Here is a 24,468-nt window from a genome sequence, read left to right on the forward strand (position 1 = left end):
CAGTCCAGGGCTAGTCACTCCCTTGCTCTCCAGATCCCCAATAAGACAACCCACTGGCACACCTACAGAGTCCAGATCTCAGCCTAGTGGGCAAGCTAAACCCTCCAGCACCCTCTCTGTCCAACCAGTGCTTCATGTCCCTGCCCAAGTAACTGACACATACACACACTTTGAGAAGAGTCTATACAACCACACAGACAATCCTGGGTAAGGCTGGCACAGGTTCTCCAGTTGTGCTCCTTTTACCCAGACTATACAGTAGTACCACTTGCCACCACCCACTAATATTTATCAGCTACTCAAAGGCCCTTAAAAGGGTGTCCAATTATTACTGTGCAATATTGTTATCCAATTGATAGTATAGCCCACGTCTAAAGCTATTAGAGTGGCCTTGTACAATTTTACCAAAGGCATGCAAGTACTCTTAAGAGCTTAAATTATCTCTACAAAAAACAGCCACAGTTGAAAAGTTTTAAAATATTTAACAATAAATAATAAAAACATAAGACAATACTTCTTACTACACAGTGCAAGTCAAGAGTTAAAATAATTCAGTAGTACAATTCTGACATCAAAGAAAAACACTTAGTCTAATCTTTCTAGTTTCTAGCTATTTCTAAAAGAAAACACAAGTCTAAGATAACTTACATAAGAAAATAGGCAGAGTGCTGATGAGTTGGATGGTCAAGACAAAAATGCTTAATGCCTTCTGATTCTCTCTGTTTAAATTGCTATCTTCAGTCCTGATTCCCATTACATCATTTTTTTCACTTTCCTGGTGTTCCCAGGCTAACAGATACTACATTCCTTGCACCTGCAGGAAACTACAGCCATATTTTATATAAAATGACATGTGACTTTAAATGAAGGTGAGGTTTTAATCAATGAGTATGGGATGGCATATAAAGGAATTTTTTGTTTAATTTCATTGTCTGATGAAGTGGCTTGGCCTACGAAAGCGCTCACCTTTTGTTGTTTGTTGTGGATTAAATTGTTTTAACTTATATATAGCCGTGGCCTGATGCTTCCTTTGTTTTTATGTTACAAGTCTAAGATAACTTACATAAGAAAACAGGCAGAGTGATGATGAGTTGGATGGTCAAGACAAAAATGCTTAATGCCTTCTGGTTATCTGTGTTTAAATTGCTGTCTTCAGTCCTGATTCCCATTACATCATTTTTTACACTTTCCTGGGGTTCCCAGGCTGACAGATACTACATTCTTGTTATAGTTGCACCTGCAGGAAACTACAGCCATAAAAGACATTCTACATGTAAACTCTAGTAGTTATTCCTTAAGTTAAAACAATAAGCAGGATGCTTCACTCCAGACTCATAGGCTCCAAATTTTAACTTCAAAGGGAAAGACATGAAATAATTTTAACTTCAAAGGACAGACAAGAAATGCTTGACTTAGCTTTCTTTACAGCAGAGGAAAACGTTGCTACATTTCTTTAAGTTCAATGTTTTAAGTTCAACATTTCACAGCATATCCTTTCATTTAAGAAAACAAGCTTGTAGTTCAATATTTTACAGTATTTTCTTTCAATTAAGAAAACATGTCTGTAGTTCAACATTCATAGTTACAAATGATAGCATTATCGGCACAATTCTATCTGGCTAGGCTGGCAGCCTTCACAAGGTGATTTAGAAGCTGTTGGTGGATACATTTCTCTAGTATTTTAGCTATGGGAGAGAAGATGGCAATTGGTTGATAATTTGAGATTTCTCTAGAGGAGTTGCCCTTATAAAGGGGAATGATGTAAGAAATCTTCCAGAGGAGAGGGACATAGGGTTCAGAGATAGACTGATTGATTGGGGTGGATATGGGGTAGGCTATGGATGGAGCAGCTATTTTCAGGAATTCATTGGGTAGCTGGTCAGCAGCAAGACAGCAGAGGTTTAGTTTACTTAGGAGTTTTTTATGTACATAGTCTGAATGGGTTTGAGGGAGAAAGAGTTTGTGTCTTTGGTGGTGGGAGTGCGCTTAGTGGGCAGAAGTATTTGTTGTCTAGGAGGGTGGTGATTGAGTTAATAAAGTGGGAGTTGAACTGCAATGCTATGGGCTCAGAGGTATTACAAGTGGCAGGAGCAGGGGGGGGTGGTTTTAACAGGGCTAAGGAGGTAGTTGATGTTTTGCCAGACCTTTGTGGGTTGTTCAGGTATTTTTGTTGGGTGGATTTAAAGTAAGTTTTTTGTCACTGGATATTTTTTTCTTAACTTGAGTTCTTCATTGTTGAAATATTGTGAAATCATTTTTATTTTTGGTGGTATGGTAACATGGCCAGAACTTGTCCCTTTGTTTGATTAGAGCCTTAGTATCATTAGATAATTGTTTGACTTTGGTACAAATTTTTCTGGTGGGGAGAGATTATTTAGTATTTCAAGGAATTTATTATTGAAGTATTCAACTGCAAGGTCTAGTTGTAGGATTTTTTAATGGGGACCAGTCACAATGTTGAAGTAGTAAATTGAATGTCTCTGGGGAGAAGTTTTTCTTGCTCCGGGTGTATTTGAAGGGTATGTACATGTGGGACGGAATTATTTTTCTAACTAGGAATGTGGGAGCATGGTCGCTTAGTGAGATATGTAGGCAGCCAGCTTGATGCCCAAGGTTGGGCTTGTTGGTTTGTATCCAGTCGAGTATTGATTGTTTTTTTTGAATTATTATCAGTATGGGTGAGGCTATTAATAGTTTGGGTGAAATTGTACAGGTTAATGAAGTTAGTGGGACAGGTAGAGAAGCAGGAGAGCCAGTCAAGGTTAAAGTCACCTAGGATGATTGTTTCCTGGCTGAAAGAGGAAGCAGACCAAGAGAGGAGGGATTCAATACTGGGAAGGTTGTTTCCAGGAGGCAGGTATATGGCAATAATAATGATGGCTTTATGAGGGTTAGGTTTCAGGTGTGTGACTAGTATTTCTGCAGTGGGGATGGCTGGGGTAGTACAGTCTAGTTTTTCCACTGTATGAGAGTCTTTGAACATAACAGCTACACCACCACCTCGATTGTTTAGTCTGTCTTGCCTTATGATGTTGTAACCATTAGTTGTAACAGGAACAGCAATTATGCTCACACTTACATATTCATAGGCCCAGTCAGTTATTTTCAGAATAGTAAGAGTAAAATGCAGTGTAGAATGCTGTCTCTTTAAGAGGACTAAGGCAACAAATTCAGAAGAGAAAAAGGGATTCAGCTACCTATAGATACACAAGAAGACAAAAATGTAATTGTTTTAGTATGATAAAAATATGGAACTGGAGGACTGTTTATTTATTTACTTATATTTGTTTATCGTAATTTACTCTAACCACATTAGGATCTAGAAACGTAATTCTGTAACATAACTGCAGTTTTTGGTTAAATGCAGTGTGTAACTCGAAATTGCTATTGCTATTGTTATTGATGCAGAGATTTAGAACTATGACTGATACAATAATACATTGTACTAGTCCTGAATTTGGTTTTCACAGCTTCCATTTGTGGTTCTTCTTTGAACAAGTCCAGGCAGTGCTCCTTTACTGATTTTGAAAAAGGTCCACTTAGCTCAATGATATACCATGGGTTAACAAACAATCCTGCTTTTTTACCTTTTTTAAACAGTCCTGCATATGGCAGTAATGGAGAACAATAGACTGTACCAGTGTTTTTATATAGCCCTCAGAATTTTAAAGCAGTTGCGCAAGATCTAGGAGCTGCGGCATATTATCTCAGTCACAATTCTCAACTTCTTTTACTCAATAAATAGATGCAAAGCTAAAAATAATGGATAGAAAACCAATTCTTGCTATTCATACCTCTCAAGTGACCTCATTATGAGGAATGTTCCTAACTTCTGGCTAAAAGGTTTAACATCATTACATGAAGATTTAGCCATGATAAAAACTATTTATATTGGCACCCCAAACAAACACCAACCTGGTAAACAATAGGAAAAATGATATTCTTCCTTTAGAGTGAACCTGCAAGATATCCTGAAAACTACAGACCAATAACTTGCAGACCAATAGCTTGCCTTCCCAGAATGTATAACCTATATATTGGAATTGATGTCAACAAGAGTTTATATAGTCATTTACAAGAAAACTCAGTTATGGCAGTAGAATAAAAGGGTAACAAAAAAAGCCATATGGAACAAAGGATCATTTGTTGTTAAAAGTCATAATGGTGAATTGTAAAAAGGGCAAGAATCTAAGTATGGCATGGATAGACTACAAAAAAGCATCTGACAGCATCCCACATTCATGGAGAGGAGAGTGCTTACAAATGTATAAGATACACCCTACATTGACTGAAATAGTGGCAAACCACTTTTCAGCTAAGCCATGATAAAGGACAAATCACTATACCAGGGATAAAAATTTAAAGGGGGATATTCCAGGGTGACTGTTTCTTAGTAAAGTAGATGTTAAACAAATAGAAGCTGAAGTTATGGAATACCTGCGAAGTGAAGGATTTAGTGCAAAACGTTTAACACAGATCATGTCACAGCATAATGGAACAATGAGTCCGCAAAATAAGGAGAAACGGGTGGAGTGGGAGACACCTGAAGAAGAAATATGGACATGGGAAAGAAAAAGAGATTTAATATGGTGCAATATCTGCACAAAGGAGAAAGCACATCTAATCAATACAAAAAAAGCAGCACCAACAATATTTGAAGATAACTACAGGCAAAGGCATATGGGTATGGAAAATTTCACAATACAAAAAATAAGAAAACAAAGCGGGAAAGCAGAAAAGAGGATTAGTAGTAAAGTTTAAGAAATAAAAACTGAAGTTATAGATTACCTGTGAAGTGAAGGATTTAGTGTAGAAAATCTAGCTCTGGTAACATCACAGCATGATAGAACAGTCAGTCCTCAAATTAAGGAAAAACAGGTAGAATAGGAAGCATCTCATCAGTTGTCACATGAAGATACTCTGGAGCCTTCAGAAGGAAACCAGTACAGAAGTTCATTTGGAGCTGTCATCTAAATACCATGAAGGTTAAAGGGATGGCGCTATAACCCGAGTGAGATAATGCCAATCCTAACAAGGAGCAGATGCTAATGTTTTATATCACTATGCTTTTATACAAATAAATCAAGGGCAAGGACAGACATTAGGTTTATGAGAAGAACACAGATGTGGTTAAGGAATGATTGAATGCATTATTAAAACAGAAAGTTATACTTCTACTGAAAGGAACAAAAACATTTGCAGAGAAATGTAAAATATAAATATAAAACATGACATGGAGTTAAGTTCTTTACCAGCTACTTAGTGGGTATATTATCTAAAGACTGCTCAATACCACTTTGTTGGGCAAGGATGAGATGGGTTACAGAAGCAGGTTCATAAAAATCTTATACAATGGCTAAGTACATTGTTACGATTCTCCTTTTTGTAGTATTTTTTGGTGCTTGCCTTTTTGACATGTTTTATAAGGTATACTCTCAGATACATTTTTTGTGAAAACAGAATATTACTGAAGACATTGGAACTTGCCTTTCTCCACTGTCAAAGGTTAGAAAACTTTGGAGTTATGGCATATAAGCTATGGGATTTCAACCAATCTCATCTGGTTGTTAAACCTGTGTCTTATGGATTGTATAAACATGACACACAACATTATTTGATAGACTTTTAGTGTGTGTGTGTGTGTGTGTGTGTGTGTGTGTGTGTGTGTGTGTGTGTGTGTGTGTGTGTGTGTGTGTATATATATATATATATATATATATATGTGTGTGTGTGTGTGTGTGTGTGTGTGTGTGTGTGTGTGTGTGTATATATATATATATATATATATATATATATATATATATATATATATATATATATATACACATCATGAGATATATTGCTGTGTCATTGAAATGATTATATCATGGAATTTGGATGTCAATGCTGCTTGTGCACGTATTGTTCATTTTGTAAAATGTATATAATGTCATTCTGTTTGTATGTCTTTTTTTAATGTTCACAGTAAAAGTTCCCTGATGTTTATAACTACCAAAAGATCTTTTAACATCCACCTAAACTGTCACTTACCCTTGCACATGGGACCTTGGTTTAAAGTCTCTTCCAAACAATGGAATCTGAGCCTGAGAAGAGCAGCATCCCTTAATGATGCACTGCAATATTAGTACTGAAATCTGAATCCAAGGCAGCATCCCCTAATGATGCAATGCAATATTAGTACTGAAATGTGAATCCAAGGCAGCATCCCCTAATGATGCACTGCGATATTAGTACTGAAATGTGAATGCAAGGCAGCATCCCCTAATGATGCACTGCAATATTAGTACTGAAATGTGAATGCAAGGCAACATCCCCTAATGATGCACTGCGATATTAGTACTGAAATGTGAATGCAAGGCAGCATCCCCTAATGATGCACTGCGATATTAGTACTGAAATGTGAATGCAGGGCAGCATCCCCTAATGATGCACTGCGATATTAGTACTGAAATGTGAATGCAAGGCAGCATCCCCTAATGATGCACTGTGATATTAGTACTGATATGTGAATGCAGGGCAGCATCCCCTAATGATGCACTGCGATATTAGTACTGAAATGTGAATCCAGGGCAGCATCCCCTAATGATGCACTGCGATATTAGTACTGAAATGTGAATCCAGGGCAGCATCCAATAATGATGCACTGCTATGTTAGTACTGATATGTGAATCCAAGGCAGCATCCCCTAATGATGCACTGCAATATTAGTATTTTCTCCACAGCTGTGTGATAATGGAGTTAGTATATTAAAGTAAGGGGGGAAGGGGGGAAGGACTTTTCCCCCTGCAAAAAAAGAAGTTTTGGAGAAGTATTTGCTGTATATGAAGTTTTAGATGTAATGTGATTTGACTAACTGTATTTTGGATTAAATGTGTATTACATGAATTTTTAGATATTCTGTGATTAACTGAAAAGTGTCCTAGATAAAAGGTAACAGCCTAATTATTTGGCATATATTCCTCTGATCTCCAATTGTAAAAAAACAGGATCTCTGGTTAACCATGGTTGCAGGTGATTGTAAACTGGGTGTCATCCTCACACGGCCTTCTGACATGCAGGAGCTACAGCCTGAAATCATACATGTTAATAGCTGTTGTTCAGAAAATGGGCTAAAATTAAACACTAAAAAGTGCAGTATTCTTACATTTGGTAAGCAATCCCTCAAATCATTTTAAACATAAACAAAACATTTCCAAAATGAAACCTGACCTTAGAACATGGGTAGATAATTCCCTCTGCTTTAATCATCGTGTTGCAACAATAGTTAGGAAATCCTTCACTCTCTCTCTCTCGTATAGCTGATACCAAAGGATTTCTCCCCAATATTTAAAGAAATCCCTACCTCTCTATATTCTGTATTGCTCAGGCCCATCATCAAATGCAATGCCCCTTTTGGGACATATTCAGTAGACATATTAGGTATTTGAACAGACTCCAGAGATTCTTAAAAATAAAAGATCACAGTGATAAAACACCTGAGCTGCCAGGAAAGTCTGGAGGCTTTGTCCCTGTATTTAGTGTCCTACAGTCTCCATAGGGGTGATCTGTGCCATGTTTTTCATGCCATTAGGGATCCAGCAGTCCAACTCATCTTATATCTCCACAAATCAAACACACTAGTGAACACTAGGAGCAGAGATGTTAACTGACTTCAGCAGATACACAAATCACGTTGCAGAGACAGATTCATCACATAATGTCTACCCCTTTCTCTGGAGCAAACATAACTCCAAATAAAGCAATGAGATACATTATTTTGCTTTACAAAGAAGTTAGGCAGTTGGATGCGTATTCACAAATTCACCCCAGGCATCATTTGCCCTTGAAAAGGCAAGCTAAGGTCTGAGCGTGGGTACTGGCAAGGAGTAAGCAGCCACATGGCCCAGCTGCCTTGTATTTTGTATGATTCTATGATTCTCTACTTCTAGCTTTTCAAAGTAATAGAATAACTGCATAAAATCTTTGAAAAGTGTGAAAGCAATTAAAAGAAATTTTAAGCTCACAATGTTTTACCTGTTTTTGACCTCCATGCCACATGATGGCGCTATCATTGATAAGTAAGGTCTTGCCAGAAGGTGCTTTAGAATGAAATGCCCCCACACTCTGGTAACTCAGGACACCATCTGGTCTGCATTGCCAATTTAGAATGTCATATATACCGATTATATTCCCAGCTTCATCAAACGAGATATCATCACCAACAGGGTTTGAAAACTGAACATTTTTTAAGTAGTGGAAAAGCTGAGAAGAAAGAATGCATTTATGAATCAATAAATTGAATACGCAGCAAAAATAAATAATTATATAGTTCCTTATTTTCCTTAATACATTTCTCCAAAAGGAAGTTCATATACAACTCTTTCATAATCTAACAGAGATCTATATCTAAGTACTATTTTTTGGCAATCATTGCCCCTGCTGTCTGGTGATCATCAGCCTCTCCCACAGTAAATCATCTCATTTGTTCCCCATCACCAGGGTGTGGATTGAGCAGGAGAGGTCATCATTCAGACAGCTATCAGGGGCAATTCAAGGTTTTCCACTTTGTTTCCATGTCCCTAACCACATGCACACAGCAAAGAAGAAGGAGAGGGCATGCAGTGGGATGATGGCAGCAGCCATCCTCTCACTTCTGTAAGGGGTGATCCTCCCAAGCATTCCAACCTTGCACCCCCCCAAAGCATAATCAATGAGCTTCTCAGTCTCTACCAGGAAGTTAACACCATGCAGTGTACCCCCAGGTATGTAAGAATCCCCACCCTCCCCTGAGGAGAGGTGAGCAGGTTCTGAGTTGCATTCAGGAATCTATCCAGGCTAAATATAATTAAATAATATTAATCAAAATATATTCTTCTTTACTATTTAATTTAAAGGTTCCTATAATCTGCACCAGTAAGCTAACATCCAACCATAGGAAAGTCACTGGGCCACCCTAATATTTCAAAAAATTCCTTTTAGCTTCTACTTACCAAAATGGCACATTCTGGTCTGCAAAGAAAAGATCAATCCCCTCCCTGACATATGCACTTGAAAAAATAAATAAATAATATAATATCATTTTTTAGTTATTTACAGTCAGATACACACATTCATTGTTTATTACATTTGAATTTCACCAGACTTGATTCCACACAAAACAGTACATGAAAATACAAAATATTTTCAGTCTTGTTTGTCACCAACGGTGTTGTTGTGTTGCGAAACACATTTTAAATATTTTTAAAATTAGCTGAACAGTTATTTGATAGGAAGTTGTCAGAGGATGACTATTCATGTTATATTTGTATGTCCTCAATGGGTCATTTGCATACATCCCATGGGCCTCTACTACTGGAAATATAAGGTATTTCCCAGTGCAGACTAGCATAGCCGAATCTTTCTTGGAATGCTCTCTGAATGGTTTGTCTGTGTGACTTTTTTACTTTTTGATTTGCAAATAAATGATTGACCCATAACCCTTATTCAAATGAACGGGTGGTATAAAAATGATGCAGTGTATATTTTGTTTTACCTTTACAAAGCCGAATCACAGTGGTGCGATTGCTCATATGAGCGAATCATAACCACAAAAATGAAAACAGCGACAGTTTTAAATGTTCGAAAATCAGCAAATCGAAAAGCAGATTCACTGATTTTCGAACATTAATGTTGAAAAAAAAATCTAATGAAGTGTAAAGCAGGGGGCAAGCCCCCCTGCACCACCCACACCCCCCCTACTTTAATATTCTAACTCCAAGATCACACTGCAGTGGGGAAGGGACCATTTTCCGATCCCCACTGTAGTGCAATCCGCCCCAAAATATCGAATGTGCAATGAGCGAATGTCACTGTGCATTTGCTCATTGCACATTCAAACCTTTTTCCATTTGGCATTTGCAAACTTTGTAAACTGCCTTTCGGACAATTGCTGTTCGCCCGTGTGCAATACGCACACATGAAGGTAAACCGTATATTTTACTATTTTACATGCTTTCTGGATTTTTGTACTTCTATAAATTGTTTTTGAGGGATGGCCTAATTGCATTGTTGTATAATATTTAATATTGGCCTGGACAAGTGAGAGAACAGTATATTGCATTTGATCACACTCACAGGAAACTGCACATCATGTGTGGAAATAATTCCACTAATAAAGCAAACAAACAAAAAGAATGACTGTCAATGCCAGAGGTAAATGTTAATTTTGTTCACATATAGGTTTGTAGGTAGGTACTAGGCTATCGGCCCAAGGGCCTAAGTAATTCTAGCCAACAAGGTTCCCTGGCTTACACTAAGGATGGTGATAAATCAAAAATGAGTGATGGAAGGTATTGCTCACCATACATATTTTAGGACTGGAAGCCCCATGTAGACATGATACTATTATCCCTAGGTATACCAGAGAAAAAGGTAGCTTTGCATCCTTTAATGAACCATGTTTGGCCAAGTTCACTTACAAAAGTGCAACAAGTCTTCCTGAAGCACTCATAATCTGAAATCAATCTCATTGTTAATGGTGCAACAGGTGTCACACTCACGTTTAGTGCAGAAAACTGCGGGTTTTATTCTGACACTAGATAGATCAGTTGCTGACACTGCAGTACTGTATGGTGGGTTGTAATCCTTCAGATGTTAGGCCAAGGTCCCAGCTGCTTCAGTTGGTGGCAACTCAGGTGGACATAAAAGATCCCACAGCACCTATCCGAAGTGCAGAGGAAGTTTCCTGATGGCCTGTCTAAATTTTCTTAGTAGTATAAGTACCACCTCGGATCCCCCAGAAAAGAGGCTGCCAGCCTGGTGGGACAAATCTGGTCCACAAAGCATGAATAAAATCACTACTTCTATTTATTGGGCATTACAACAGAAGATCACTTAAAGAAATATAGATGCTTTTAGAAAAGCAGTAGGCATTTATCCTGATACATTTGTTTCACTTCTTGAATTTTTTACATTATTTTAAAGAGCTATCAGATCTAGATATCATTATGTATTTCAGTTTGTTAGAGTACATTAAGAAATTAGAAGAATATTGAACCATGACTGTAACATCTATAATACTATGATAATATAATAAAAGTCTAACATATATAATGACACAGGATACTTACTTCGGTTAGATATGAAAGTCTAGTAGTCTAAACATTTTCCGAAAAATCGAGTTTAACATCATAAGGCAAACATTTGTAAATATTTTGAGAACAGTAAGCTAGATTTTCCACTGTGTTATTCCTTAAAACTTCTTGTATTAGAAGTCACATGCAAGTGTCCCCTTAAAAACATCAGATGTTTCAGCTATATGTCAGTTATGAATGCCCATGACTTTTCTCCTTTTTTAGTTCTGTTATGGACAAATTCAGGCCAATAAAGCCAAACCCCACTAGCTGTAGACATGCATCATCAGTACAGCAGAATTGGACTGTTTGTCTCACCTTTGGAAACACAGTATTGTCGTACCCAGCTGATGTCCATAACTATTAGGGTGTCTGCAAAACATCCCACCTAACAAATTAAAACAATGAGTAACAAGGTCACATAGACAAACCAATCAGTAAAAATTACAGGAACTTAGCCAAGCTAGGTTTTCCACTGTGAGATTCCTTAAAACCTCTTGTATTAGAGGTAACATGGGATATATGCAAATGACCCATTACAAAGGAAAAAAAGTCATGGGCATTCAGAACTGCCATATAGCTGAAACACCTGATGTCCTTAAGGGGTCATTTGCATATAGCCCTTGTTACCTCTAATACAAGAGGTTTTAAGGAATCACACAGTGGAAAATCAAGTTTGGCTAGGTTTTCTTGTAGTTTTTACTGATTGGTTTGTCTGTGTGACCTTGTTACTCATTGTTTTAACTATACCACAATATATCATAGTGCAGAAAAATCTAGAAAGATAATTTTCTTTTAAATTTTCACAAACCTCTTTTCATATCCTGGAAACAGTACACACCAGACATATAATATATAGTATGTATATGCTATGAATGCATTGCCTGCCTGGGAAACTTATAGCTGATACATCACGACAACTGGATTGATAAGGGATTTATCATCTTTGAGGATTTCCTAATTCTTTCCCATGGTTCTTTGTAGTTCTAGCACTGTCTGTAACTTATATCAGTTTTTTAACTGTAGACCCTCTTCAACTCTTTAGTTGGATTCAGAAAGAAAAAGTATAAACCTAAAATCCTTTTTTTTGGTACTCTGAATAAAATTATTACATCCAAACATGTAAAAATGTTGGAAAGTCAGAAACAAAGGCAGAGTACTAATCTAAATATTAATATTTTATCAAATAATGGCCTTTCCTTAAAGCTCTAACTCCTGTGTTTACACACTAAAATTTTAAATCTCTGGCAAATCTTCCCTGTCAGACTTACAAGCAAAGGAGAAAGTGGGAAAATAGTTGCTCTGCATACTCTCAGACCAAGACTACCTGCCTTGATATGATTTATGATTCCTCAACAATTAAGATTATTTGGTAAATGTTTTTCATACTCTTTCCTGGGCTCTATATTTATCTGGTTGCCAGCTTTGGATAGTAAAGTGTTCTGGTTCCAACCTGGGAAGAAGAGATAGCACAGCTTTCTACATGGAGGAGAATATGGCACTTCCTGGTTACCTAAAGCATGGCTGCAATCATTTTCAGAAGCTGTAAAAACTGTCTACATGATTTCATACTGCAACTGTTTGTATACAAACATACATTATGAGACCACTACAAGCACAACATCTTCAGTAAATCTTTTAAAGATAACTGAAATATTTTTTGTTCAGGACACCCATTCATGAAATGCTTTGAGTCTTTGTTCTTTGCATTTTTATGCTTTCTTTTTTCTTCCAATAATTTATGTCCTACCTTATGAAATTATAAGTACATGTTATCTATTTCAACATTCTTGAAGTTAAAGAGGTTTTCTGTTTAAGACCCTTCAGTCTGAAAATTCTATATGATTTGACAGCTTACACAATTATGTTACTGTTTCTGTGTCATCACTGCTAATGTTATCACACATATCTTTAGGTTTGTCATGTTCTGTAGATATTTATACAAATTGCAGTTCTGTTCAGATTTGCTATTGGCATGTTTAAGCTTATTAAAATGCATTTATTGCAAAAAAAATTACAATTATTTCTCTGGAAGCAATAAGAGCAACTCCTTCCCACTTTTATTTTCTGGTCTAGGAGCTGCAAGTGTTTAGTGGTGCAATAATCAAACTAATTATGCATTGCAACCTTATTGGACACAAATACCATCTGTACAGCCTCTATCAACATTATACATAGCTCACTTTTATTGTGACAGCATGCAGATGGTTGGAAATATACTATAACACAGTTATTTAATAAATTACTTTTTATGTACTGTAGACAAGTCTTTGTTTTTATTTATTTCCTATTTATTTTTGCTTGTTTATTTCATTTTTTAAATAAGTAGGATACTGATCACAATGGACAACGTTCATACCTTGCATAGGTGAATACACTCACAGGAAAAAAAAAACAATAATAGTAGATATTAAATAGTGAAATGTAGCAATGATAACGTTAGTTGATTGCAAGTGTAATAACTAAACCAATTATCAATACGGAAAGGAAAATTGGCATTTTCTTTCCTCTGATATTATGAGTTTATTGACTGATTAAAGTTAGTTAATCATCAATCAGTCTATCAATACAGACCCATTTCATAACTACACAACTACCTGTCAGACTACAGATCCCAAATAACTGTAGTGTTGCCTCCTCTGATATAGAGACACTTAGAATAAGAGTCGCACAGGGCTTTCTGTTAAATCACATATTGTTTTCATTACTTATTAGTGACCTAGCACTAAGCCTCGCCAACACTTAGTTTATTTTCTACGGATGATATATTGCTTTTAAGTTCAGACAGAAATACGCAGAGGGCATAGGAGGAACTACAGAAAAATGTCAATCGCCTTTTGTGTATGGCTTATAAAAAAAAAAGAAAACAAAAGGGTTAAAACATGACCCAGCTATGAAAATCTAAAAACTAAATAGCAATCTCATTGGCAACAGAAACTCCATAAATACCTGCCTTCTCCTGTATAACCAAAAGGCCATACATGGGTTACTGTTAGCAAGGTGCTTAGGAACCTTAAACTGTGTTACAATTTAGCTAGCCTCCTAACATTATAACCTGTTAAAGTTAATGGGTGTAATTTCATAATAATAATAACATTAATGATGATGATGGGTCTAAACTCTCATTTACAAACTACTGCAAATAAAGTATTTTGCAACCTGTTTTTTATCGCATTTTCTTCCCAGAGGAACATTATTGCCATTCATTACGTGAACTTAATTGCTTCTACCTCAAAAATGAGCTCATTTAAGCCACTCCAGTTAGATCACTGCCCTCTCCTAGAAAAGATACTGCAGACCAGGCTATCTTTGTATTCTTTAAGAAACAATGATCAAAGTGCTCTTACCCTTACTAGAGTCCCTTTTGTAATTACGTCATTAGAAAAAAAAAAAACTTGCAATCATAGCCCCTGCTGTTTTGAACTTGCTCCCAAATGAAGTCTGCAGTGCCTAATACTACAATTCCATTGTACCTCTTTTATGGACAGCAGACAAACCTTATAGTTTAAAATTAAATCAAACCTGCACTACATTTATCACAACTGTTTTGTATAACTCTTCATGACAATTAGTTAATTGCGTGTTTATATTTCATGCATTATCTTAAATTATACAACTGGGCTGGTCATACCTGAAAATGATCTTGTACCAGTCCACTCATTCAGCTAGAAACAATCAAATTAATTAATAAGCAAATAATTAAGTAGGTGAGCTGATTCAAATGGACCTTTTTCAACCACAACTTAGATGAACAGTAAAATGCCCTCATATATGTGGCAAATGCAAAACTAAACAGAAGTTCAGTAGTTACTCATTCATGATAGTGGACATGATGCAACATTTTGCATAATTTTGTTAAGTACATTCATTGGCTATCTTTTTGTTTATGTTCATTATTCTACATTGTTGATATGCGTGGAGAATAACAATGCAAGAAAACGTTATAACGTCAGCTGCAGTCAGCTTAATAAACTGATTTAGAAGTAGTGTGTTAAAATAAAAGTACATTCCTTTAGGCACATTTTAAGACTATATATTGTAAAATGGACATGTAGGTACATAGACTGCAGTTACCGTAATGTTTCATAGAAGAAGGAAAATACCCTATGCCTGTTTTATAGAATAAATGGAAGAAGTGTAAAATGTGTGGTGAATGCAGACATATGTTTGGTGATGTTGCTGTTATTAATTAGTCACTTAGTTTTGACTCTTTGTGACCTCAAAGACTAATTATTTCAGTAATGCTGTCTAATCATCTTAGCCTCTCTCTTCCCCTTTTTCTTTTGTGGTCTTCAATCTTTCCCAGCATCACTGTCTTTTCTAGTGAATCCTGTTTTCACATTATGTGGTAACTTATGTGGCCTTCTAGTGAACAGTTTGGATTATTTCCTTAAATATTGACAGATTTCATCTTCTTGCACTCCACATGATTCTAAACAAAGATTTCTCTCAGTTCAAAATCATTCATTTTTTTAAGTGCACAGCCTTACTTATAGTCCATCTCTCACACCCATGTGTTATTCCTGGTTAAAACATAGGTTTGGCTTTATGGACCTTTATTGACAATGTCATGTCTTTGTTCTTTAAAATCTTATCCAAATTTCTCATAACGTTCCTTCCAAGAAAAGTAAACAAGCATCATTTAATTTAATGTCTGCAATTATAATGTACTAAGATCTTTGAATCCAGGAAAATAAAATCTAGCATTGCCTCCACTTCTTCCCCTCTATTTGTAAAACAGCTGAGAGGGCTATATGACATAGTTTTAGCTTTTTAATTTTAGAAAACAAGGCAGCTTTTCCAGTTTGTATTTTCACCTTTATCAAAAGGCTCTTCAACTTTTTTCATTTTCAGCCATCAAAGTAGCATCATCAGCATATCTGAGGTTGTTCTCCCAGCAATTTAGATTCCAGCTTCCAATTTATTTAATCCAGCATTTCATATGATGTATTCAGCACACACACACACACACACACACACACACACACACACACACATATATATATATATATATATATATATATATATATATATATATATATATAAAATCTTGAATAATAAGGCTGACAGAGCCTCGTACTCCATTTCCTATCTTGAAACAGTCAATTTTTCCACATTTGGTTCTAACTGTAGCTTCTTATTCTGTATGCTTATTCCTCAGGAGGGAAGTAAGGTAACTCGGTATCCCCATTTCTCAAAGAACATGCCACAATTTGTTATGCTCCACAAATGCAAAGTCTTTAGAGTACTCAGTAATGCAGAAATATTTTTTCTGCAACTCCCTTGCTTTCTCCATTATTCAGCAGATGTTGGCAATTTCATCTACAGCACCTCTGCCATTCTAAATCCCGTTTGACATCTGGCAGTTCTCACACCATATATTGCTAGAGTCTAACCTTCAGGATTATTACCATAATAGCAAGTGAAATATGTATGCTTGTTCAATAAGGTGAGCAATGTTTAGCATTGCCCATTTTAGTAATGGAACACAAATTGACCTTTTCCAATCCAATAGCCATTGTTGTGTTTTACAAATTTGCAGGCCAATTCCAACTATTTTCTTGTATGATTTTAAGCAATTCAGCTGAAATAACATTACTTCCTGCAGCCTTGTTATTGCCAAGGCTTTCTGCAGCTCATTTGTCTTTACTGGCCAGGATGACTGTCTCTAGATCAGTGAACATACCATTTTATGCATCAGTGATGATAAGGTCCCTCTTGTACACATCTTTGCACATTCCTGCCATATCTTCTTAATATCTTCTGCATTTGTTAGGTCCCTCCCATCTTTGTTTTCATCATGTGCATTTTTATCTGGATGTTTAGCTTAAAATCACTAATTTTCTTGAATTGTCTTTTCTCTTGCCTTTCCCATTCTGTTGTCTTCTACTAGTTCTTTGCACTGCTCATAGGTTCATAGGTTCATAGATTAGTACTAGGCTAACTGTCCTTGCAAGCCATTATAAGCCTAGCCAATTATCCCTTGTGAGATTCAAACCCTGCAACTTGTGTTTGTAAGGCAAACACCTTAACCATTAGGCCACCCTCTCAACCCCTTTTTTAAATATACCACCATATTTCTCTTTGCTATTCTCTGAAATTCTGTATTCAGTGAATATATGTTTTCCTATCTCCATTATATTTTGTTCACTCAAATCCAACTGCATGCACAGCAATGTCTACAGGGACAGATCCCTACACGATCATCCATGCAGTTGGATTTGGGTTACTAGTTTATTTAAACATCCGTGGTTAGGCTATAATATCTATGTCGTCTTTTATGCTGACTGTAGGACTGTTAATGTGGTTTACCATGCAAAGTGCAAATTATGCAAATGTTTTACTTAGGGGAAAACCAATCGTATGTTCAAGGATACGATCCTTGAACATATAGGTGATATACGTAATGGTAAGCTCACTAACCCTTTGGCTAAGCATGTCAAGGATTTTGGATCAGAGCATGCTTTTAAATTGGCAGTTATAGAGATTGTTTTTGAGAGCTTAAGGGGTGGAGATATTTTGAACAGGACAGAATTAAGAGAACATCCAAGCTGAAAATATGACAACCAAGGCTTTAACAAAAGTATTAATTTATTCCAAGAATCAAGGTAAGCACTTTTGTACAAAACTTCATCTTCTTTTCTTCTTCTTTCAGCTTTTCCCGGTTAGGGGTCGCCACAGAGGATCATCTGTCCGTTCATGATTGGCAGTGGAGTTTTACGGTGTCGAGTTGCCAGCCCAGTGCCCAACCTGCCATGGAAAGCACACACATGCACACACTCACACCTAGGGCCAATTTAGAGTATCCAATCCACCTACCACATGTCTTTGGGATGTGGGAGGAAACCGGAGCACCCGGAGGAAACCCACGCAACCACAGGGAGGACATGCAGACTCCGCACAGAAGGCACCCCAGCCAAGGATCGAACCGGAGAACCTCTTGCTGTGAGGGGGTAATGCTAACTGCTGCACCACCGTGGCTGCCCTCATCAGACCATGACATATACAAATGACAAACTCTCTTAAATACAGATCTAAGCACCTAATTAACCAATTAAAATGATTCCTGTTGCAAACTATCAATGAATCAGTCTCCTTGTTAACAGAAGAGGTGTTTAAAGGTATACTTTCATTCAAGCCAAATCTTTTGTCAGCCTGTAGAATTATGTTCCAGTGTAATTCCTCTTTTTCTATCCTGTTCTGAATACTCTCTTCCCTGGGTTTCACGTTAAACGTATGTAGCACCATAAACTCAGATGTGTGTCCTTCTTTCTGCTTAATATGTTTATTCATAGCATTGGTAGGCACATCCCTTTGTATGTCTTCTAAATGCTCTAATACCCTGTCTTTTAACCTCCTGGCTTTCATTCCAACATAAAAACTAGCACATTTTTACATGTAGCCAAATAAACAAGACCGGTACTGGTGCAATCAGCATATAAGTTTAACTTAAACATTGCTCCTGTACCCAAATGTACAAAATAATTCTTCTTAGAAATATGTTGACAAGCTTTGCAGGAATTACAGGGAGCTGCCCCTACACTAGCAGATAGTCTACTGATTTTCCTTACTCTCATATAACATAATTTTTGTTTCAAAGATGGAGCGTTCTTAAAAGCAAAAGCTGGAGAAAGTCTGATGATACTCTTACTTTTGTCATCCTTCAATAAGACAGGCCAGTTATGTTTGATAATATCACATGCCATCCCAATATTACTGGACTATGTGAGTGCTAACATCATCTCCACTTCTGTATTCAGTGAATATATGTTTCACTGATATTTCTCTTTCCACCATTCTCAGAAAAGAATGATTGCCCTACTGTATCTCTAAGTTCTCTGGCATATAATGCTACTTGCCGCACCTCTTGCTCCTTGTAACCCCTTTCTATGAACTCATTGCTTAACAAATCAAAAGCTTGGTCCATTGTGCATGTATCAGTGTGCAATCTTGAAACCCTTAAACACTGTCCCTTCATAGAATTCCTAAAAACATAACTAGGATGCATGCTGGACTAATGCAACTTCTTATTCTTCCAGCATGGTTTCTTATAGATCTGAGTATTAAAAGTACCATTTAAATCTTTAGAAACTAACACATCTAAAAATTCTATACTGGAAGTAGAAGTTTTGACACTAAACTTTAAAAAATCAGTGCTATTGTTTATATAATCTATAATGGTATAGAACTCATGTATATCACCCTTCCATAATAGAAACCCATCATCAACAAATCTTTTAAAAAATATGATGTGTTCTTTATACCTCTGGTTTTGAATCACATGTGCCTCTTCCCAATAAGCCATAACTAAGTTGGCGTAGCTATTGGCACATACCGTGCCCATAGCCACGCCCAACTTCTGTAGATAATATAGGTCTTTAAAGAGGAAAATATTGTATTCTAAAACCAGCAACAACAAAATGCAATTAAATTAATTTGTGTTGCTGAATATTCAGTGTGGTCAGTAAGAAATGAGCGCAGTACTCGAACCTCCATAGTCATTGGGAATGACTGTAAATAATGTTTGAACATCTAATGTTTCTAATAGCAACTCTGTTGTACTTGGATACTACTTCAAGCATCCATACAAACTAACCAAAAAATCTTCTGTGTCCCGTAACACTGCAGGTGCTTGAATCCATGGCAACTTAAGCTTATCTTCCACATAAATTGATAACGGCTCTATTATCCACCCTTGTCCTGCAACTATCAGTCTCACTGGAGGTGACCAAGTATGCATGTGTATTTTGGGGAGGCCATTCATACAAGGAAACGGGTTCAGCAATGTTAAAATATGCATACAAGTCATATGTTAACTTCCCTGTTATCGGGATTTCATACAATTCACTCCAAAACACATTAATTTTCCTCTTGGCTTCCAATACATCAATGTGTGCATAAACATTTTCATCATTCAAATGCTCTAACATAGCTCCATAGTAAAAGGCTGAGTCCATAACTACAACTGCACTGCCCTTGTCAGCAGGGCTGATGCATATCTAATCATTTAAACTAAATTGCTGCAATGCTAACCACTCATCAGGGCTCAGATTATAAAAACACTTCCTTTTTGTTTTTTTACTGTATACAATGCCTAGAAGATTATTTTCACACAAGTTAACAAAGGCTGTTAATAATGGTGGATTAATTAAGCTTAGCTTCTTGAACTTATTGACCTGCATAGGTCATCCCTCAAACAGCAATTTTAACATAACATTTCTGGCAAAATAGTGCACATTCAACAATATATCACTATATATAGATTTCACTGTTGGAATAAAAGGGAGTCCTTTATTCAAAAGACTCAATTCATTTATAGTCAATTCTTTGGAGGAAATATTAAAAACAAGGTTTTTCACAATTTCCCTTTCTTCTTGCCTTGTGCTGGACTTCAGGACTTGTGGTCCGATGCTTGTCACTTCAGTCTCCCTCTGCTCACTGATCACTCCCTGTTCTGTTTCCTCTGCCACTGCAGAGGAATGAATAAAACCAGAAGTAAGCTGATCCTTATATCCCTTAAATTCAAGGGGACCTTAACTTCTGGTTGCTTTGGTTTCACTCCTAATCCCTTAGTGCTGGTTCCTTCAAGTGGGGAAGCATTAATCAGATTACTACTATAAGAAACTAAACGACCTGTAGCTTTCATTGCTTCAGCATTGGAGGTATTAGTAGTTAAGTCATTTTTTGCTCATTGTTTCCATTACTCGGGGTGAAACAGTTTTGTTAGTTGTGACCGTAGCACCCCCTTGTTGCCACACAAAAACATGCCCAAGAACAAAGTCATTATAATTCCTCAACAGATTGCGTTTCTTCTGTTGCTGCATTTTGATGTCAAATGTGGATATATTGTCAAGGATACGTTCTACTTCCTGTAAACAGCATTCATGTACAAAAGTCTGTTTAATAGCAGCAAACTCTTAATCAATTTCCACCATTAAGGTTGCCCCTCAATAGGTTTAAAGAAGTCAGGCAGCAAATGCATGTAGATGAAGCCCAGCTCCAGGTCAAGGTTTTGCCAACGCTTTAAAGGTTCAGGGTATTGATCACCATAAGTAAGCAAACAAAAAATCTGTAAGCCTCTAGGGATCAATTTGTCATGCAGGCAAGCCTCTAGTTGAAACCTTTGCCACTGAAGCTTTTTCAACTTATAGATCTTGTTTTCTAAGTCATTCAGCTTATTAGTAGATATGTCAACAGTGGTTCCTTCCAGGCTCACAGATGCTTGGAAAAATTCAAGGCTATGAATGGATTACTTTCAACTGAAATGAATTTAGAATTAAGAGAACTCAGATGGATTATTTCCTTTAAAGTGGACTGTCTCCCTGGTCTTAATGATGTAGTTTCTGTTAAGCCCACCCTTAAAGCACGTCCCTTGAGGTGTTGATTTTATTGGATAGTTTTTTCTGAATGGGAGTATTTTTATGAATTGAGTATGTGCATGTGATATGTATGTGTTTTCTGACTGATGTTTTTCTATGTATATGTCTTCATTTTTAGTTTTTATATTGCTCTGAAGAAGTGGAGATTCCATGAAAGCAATTATCATTTTTGCTTGTTTTGCTAGTCCTATATTAAATAGAGGTTTTGCCTTCTACTGTGGTGACTCACTTTGTTTTTTTAGTTTAGCTGTAAAACTAATTCAACACTTCCACCCTTCTAGGGTAGAAATTAGTGCTCCACTAAGGACAATACAGCAGGTTTCCTAGTCCTATTTTCACAGACATTGCATCTCTGGCTGCATTCAAAATTGTGAGATACATTTTTATGGCCTAAACCAGGTAATTTAATTTCAGATTGTTTTTCAAAGTTAGCTGGACTGAGATTAACCTCTTCTCTTCCAGTATCCTCTGTTACAATATATTCATTTCAACAGTTGCAATATAGTCTAACATGCAGGTATATTTATTTTCTGTCCAGCAGGACCCACTGTTCGTACATTTTTAATACAAGCAGCTTTACAAATACATTCTTCAACACAAGCATCTGGACAAATCAGTTTGATATACAAATGACATATAATTCTTTATAAAACTCCAGCCTGCTATGCTGGCATATGTTACACATCCACTGCCTTACTTCTCCTGGCATAGCTGGCAATAGTTCACATCATCACACACAACACAAAGGAAGTCTTTAGGAAGAGAAACCGAAAAAGATGGCACTTGGACTCTCCTCACCAGTCAATCATTGAGGATACTGATTTTGATGAAGGGGAGGGGTCCTGAAAATCACCACCCGATGATGTCTCATTTAGAGGCATTTTGAGATCTTAAAGCAAAAGGGTGCCTGGTCTTCCCAAGACCACTCAACTGAAGAATCAGTATTTCTGGAAACATTTGGTACTGGTCTGTCTTCCTCCTGGGTTACTCCACCAGTCAATGAACTTATTGATCTGATTTCTAAGTGGGCGTGGAAGGAAGCTGATTCAATTGAGCCAGTCCCCCAAGAGGCCTGACAGGATTCTGTCTCCACCAATAGGCCAAGAATATTGGAGTAAAGGGGATCCAGAAAATACCATGGTTGTGGTGGTGGCTACAAAAAAGGAACTTGCAGAACAGAGTTCTACTGTCCATCCTCCTAATAGAGAGTCATGGGTGATAGATAGAGTTGGGAAGTGTGTTTATGTTTCAGCGATATTTGTACTTAGATCACAGAACTATTTAGCATGTTTTACTAGGCTACAAAGAGATTTGATTCAAGAGTTATTCAGATCTCTTTCTGAAACTGGAACTAGTGAGGCTCAATCTTCAGGAGTCTTTCAGTTGGCTACTATGCAGGCTACATCCAATTTGTCCATGAGACTTATCTTGCATACTGTAGAAGGAATCTCAAGGGCTGCGGGTTCAGGTATTTCCATTAGGAGACATGCCTGGATGCTCCTGTGTGGTTTTGTGGAGCCCTTCAAGTCATCATTCATCAATGCTCCCTTTGACAGCACTTCTTTATATGGCCCCACAGAAAAGGATACACTCGACAGGTGTGAGAAAGGTGGAAAGACCCTCTCTGCAGTGGGTGTGTATTTTTCAACACCTCAAAGGACCTTTTCCAGGAATTAAAGAGGAGGTTGAAAAATGTTGTTTAGAAAATCTCAGGGTCCATTCCAGGAAACTAATGGAGTTAGTTCCCCCAGAGGTAGAGGGGGGAGGGAATGATAATGGAAGAAAATACCTTGTGGCAGAGGAGGCCTGCAAACAGGTTGTCTAGGGATTCTTTTTCTGACAGATCCTTTCAGCGCTCCTGAATGGAGGCCCAATTGCCTGTTTCTGGAGGCAGTCAGGGGTCACTTACCTCTGCACCAGAAATCCTGGCTAAGTATAATAAAAGACAGTTGGGTGCAGAGAATTATTTCCAGAGGTTATATAATTTCCTTTTCCCTACCTCCACCATTATCCAGAAAAAAATCCTGATATTCCACTCAATCAGAGGAAAGCGGCAGCACTAGAAATTCAAAGCTGCTAGGAAAAAAAGAGTCATCCAAGAGGTTGCACCAAATCAGATAGAATCCAGAACTTACTCAAGATTCTTTTAGTGCCAAAGAAAAGAGGGGACTGGAGACCAGTTTTGGATCTCAGCATATTGAACAAGTCAGTTTGCACACAAAGTTCTAGACGGTCATAGTTCAGTCCGTTCTGCCCTTTTTTGGGCAAGGATGACTGGCTGCGCTCGACAGATCTTCAGGATGCGTACTATCACATAAAGATGAACAGACAATCCAGAAGGTACTTACTCTTCTGGCTAGGAGCCAGTCATTATCAGTTCAGAGCACTACCCTTTGGCCTCACCACAGCCCCAGAGTGTTCAGAGCTCAGAGCTTTCAAAAAATAACTTTTAATGTCAATCATTCCTTTGATTTTGGAATTCAATGCTTCAGTATGCCAAGATCTGGAAATAAATTTTATAGTCACATGATGCTACCTACATATATCATAATCGATATCTTATTCATACTTAATGCAGAATATCAGCCATTTCTCAGTAATTTCTAACAAATCAGTCATGATTCCAAACATATAATTAGTCACTTATTTCCAAGTCCTCAACAATGGTCATAGTATCCATTTAGACAAAATCCAGGAAAAGAAGAATATTTGAGTAGAGCTATAATACAGAAATTTCTCACAACATCAAACTGTGGTATAAGGTAAATTATAACAATACTTCAGTGTGACGAGATTAGTAAAAAAATTAGGACACTCAGGCTATTCTTTTTGTTGACATTTATGTATTATTTTAGGAGGCAGAGTATGAAGTACACAAACAGCATGACATTGATCTTCAAATCGCTGCATAAACATGATGAAAAAGTGCCAATATTACCAGATAACGTACTCCTAAAGTGCTTAACCAATAGATTACTTGCAGATCAGGCATCACAAGA

At 37.0% G+C, this 24,468-nt stretch overlaps 1 protein-coding gene across 1 annotated transcript in view; it reads right to left on the reverse strand.

Moving 5' to 3' along the window:
• LOC122797828 (extracellular calcium-sensing receptor-like) overlaps positions 1–24,468 on the reverse strand; it is a 167,009-nt gene that overhangs the window by 42,117 nt on the left and 100,424 nt on the right. The window contains exon 6 of the mRNA XM_044066351.1: positions 8,014–8,241. Within this exon, the coding sequence (XP_043922286.1) occupies positions 8,014–8,241 (228 nt within the window). The remainder of the gene's footprint in view (positions 1–8,013; positions 8,242–24,468) is intronic.

This window comes from Protopterus annectens, chromosome 3.part1 (assembly GCF_019279795.1).
Source record: "Protopterus annectens isolate FY-2018-M chromosome 3.part1, PAN1.0, whole genome shotgun sequence".
NCBI classification, from domain to species: domain Eukaryota; kingdom Metazoa; phylum Chordata; order Ceratodontiformes; family Protopteridae; genus Protopterus; species Protopterus annectens.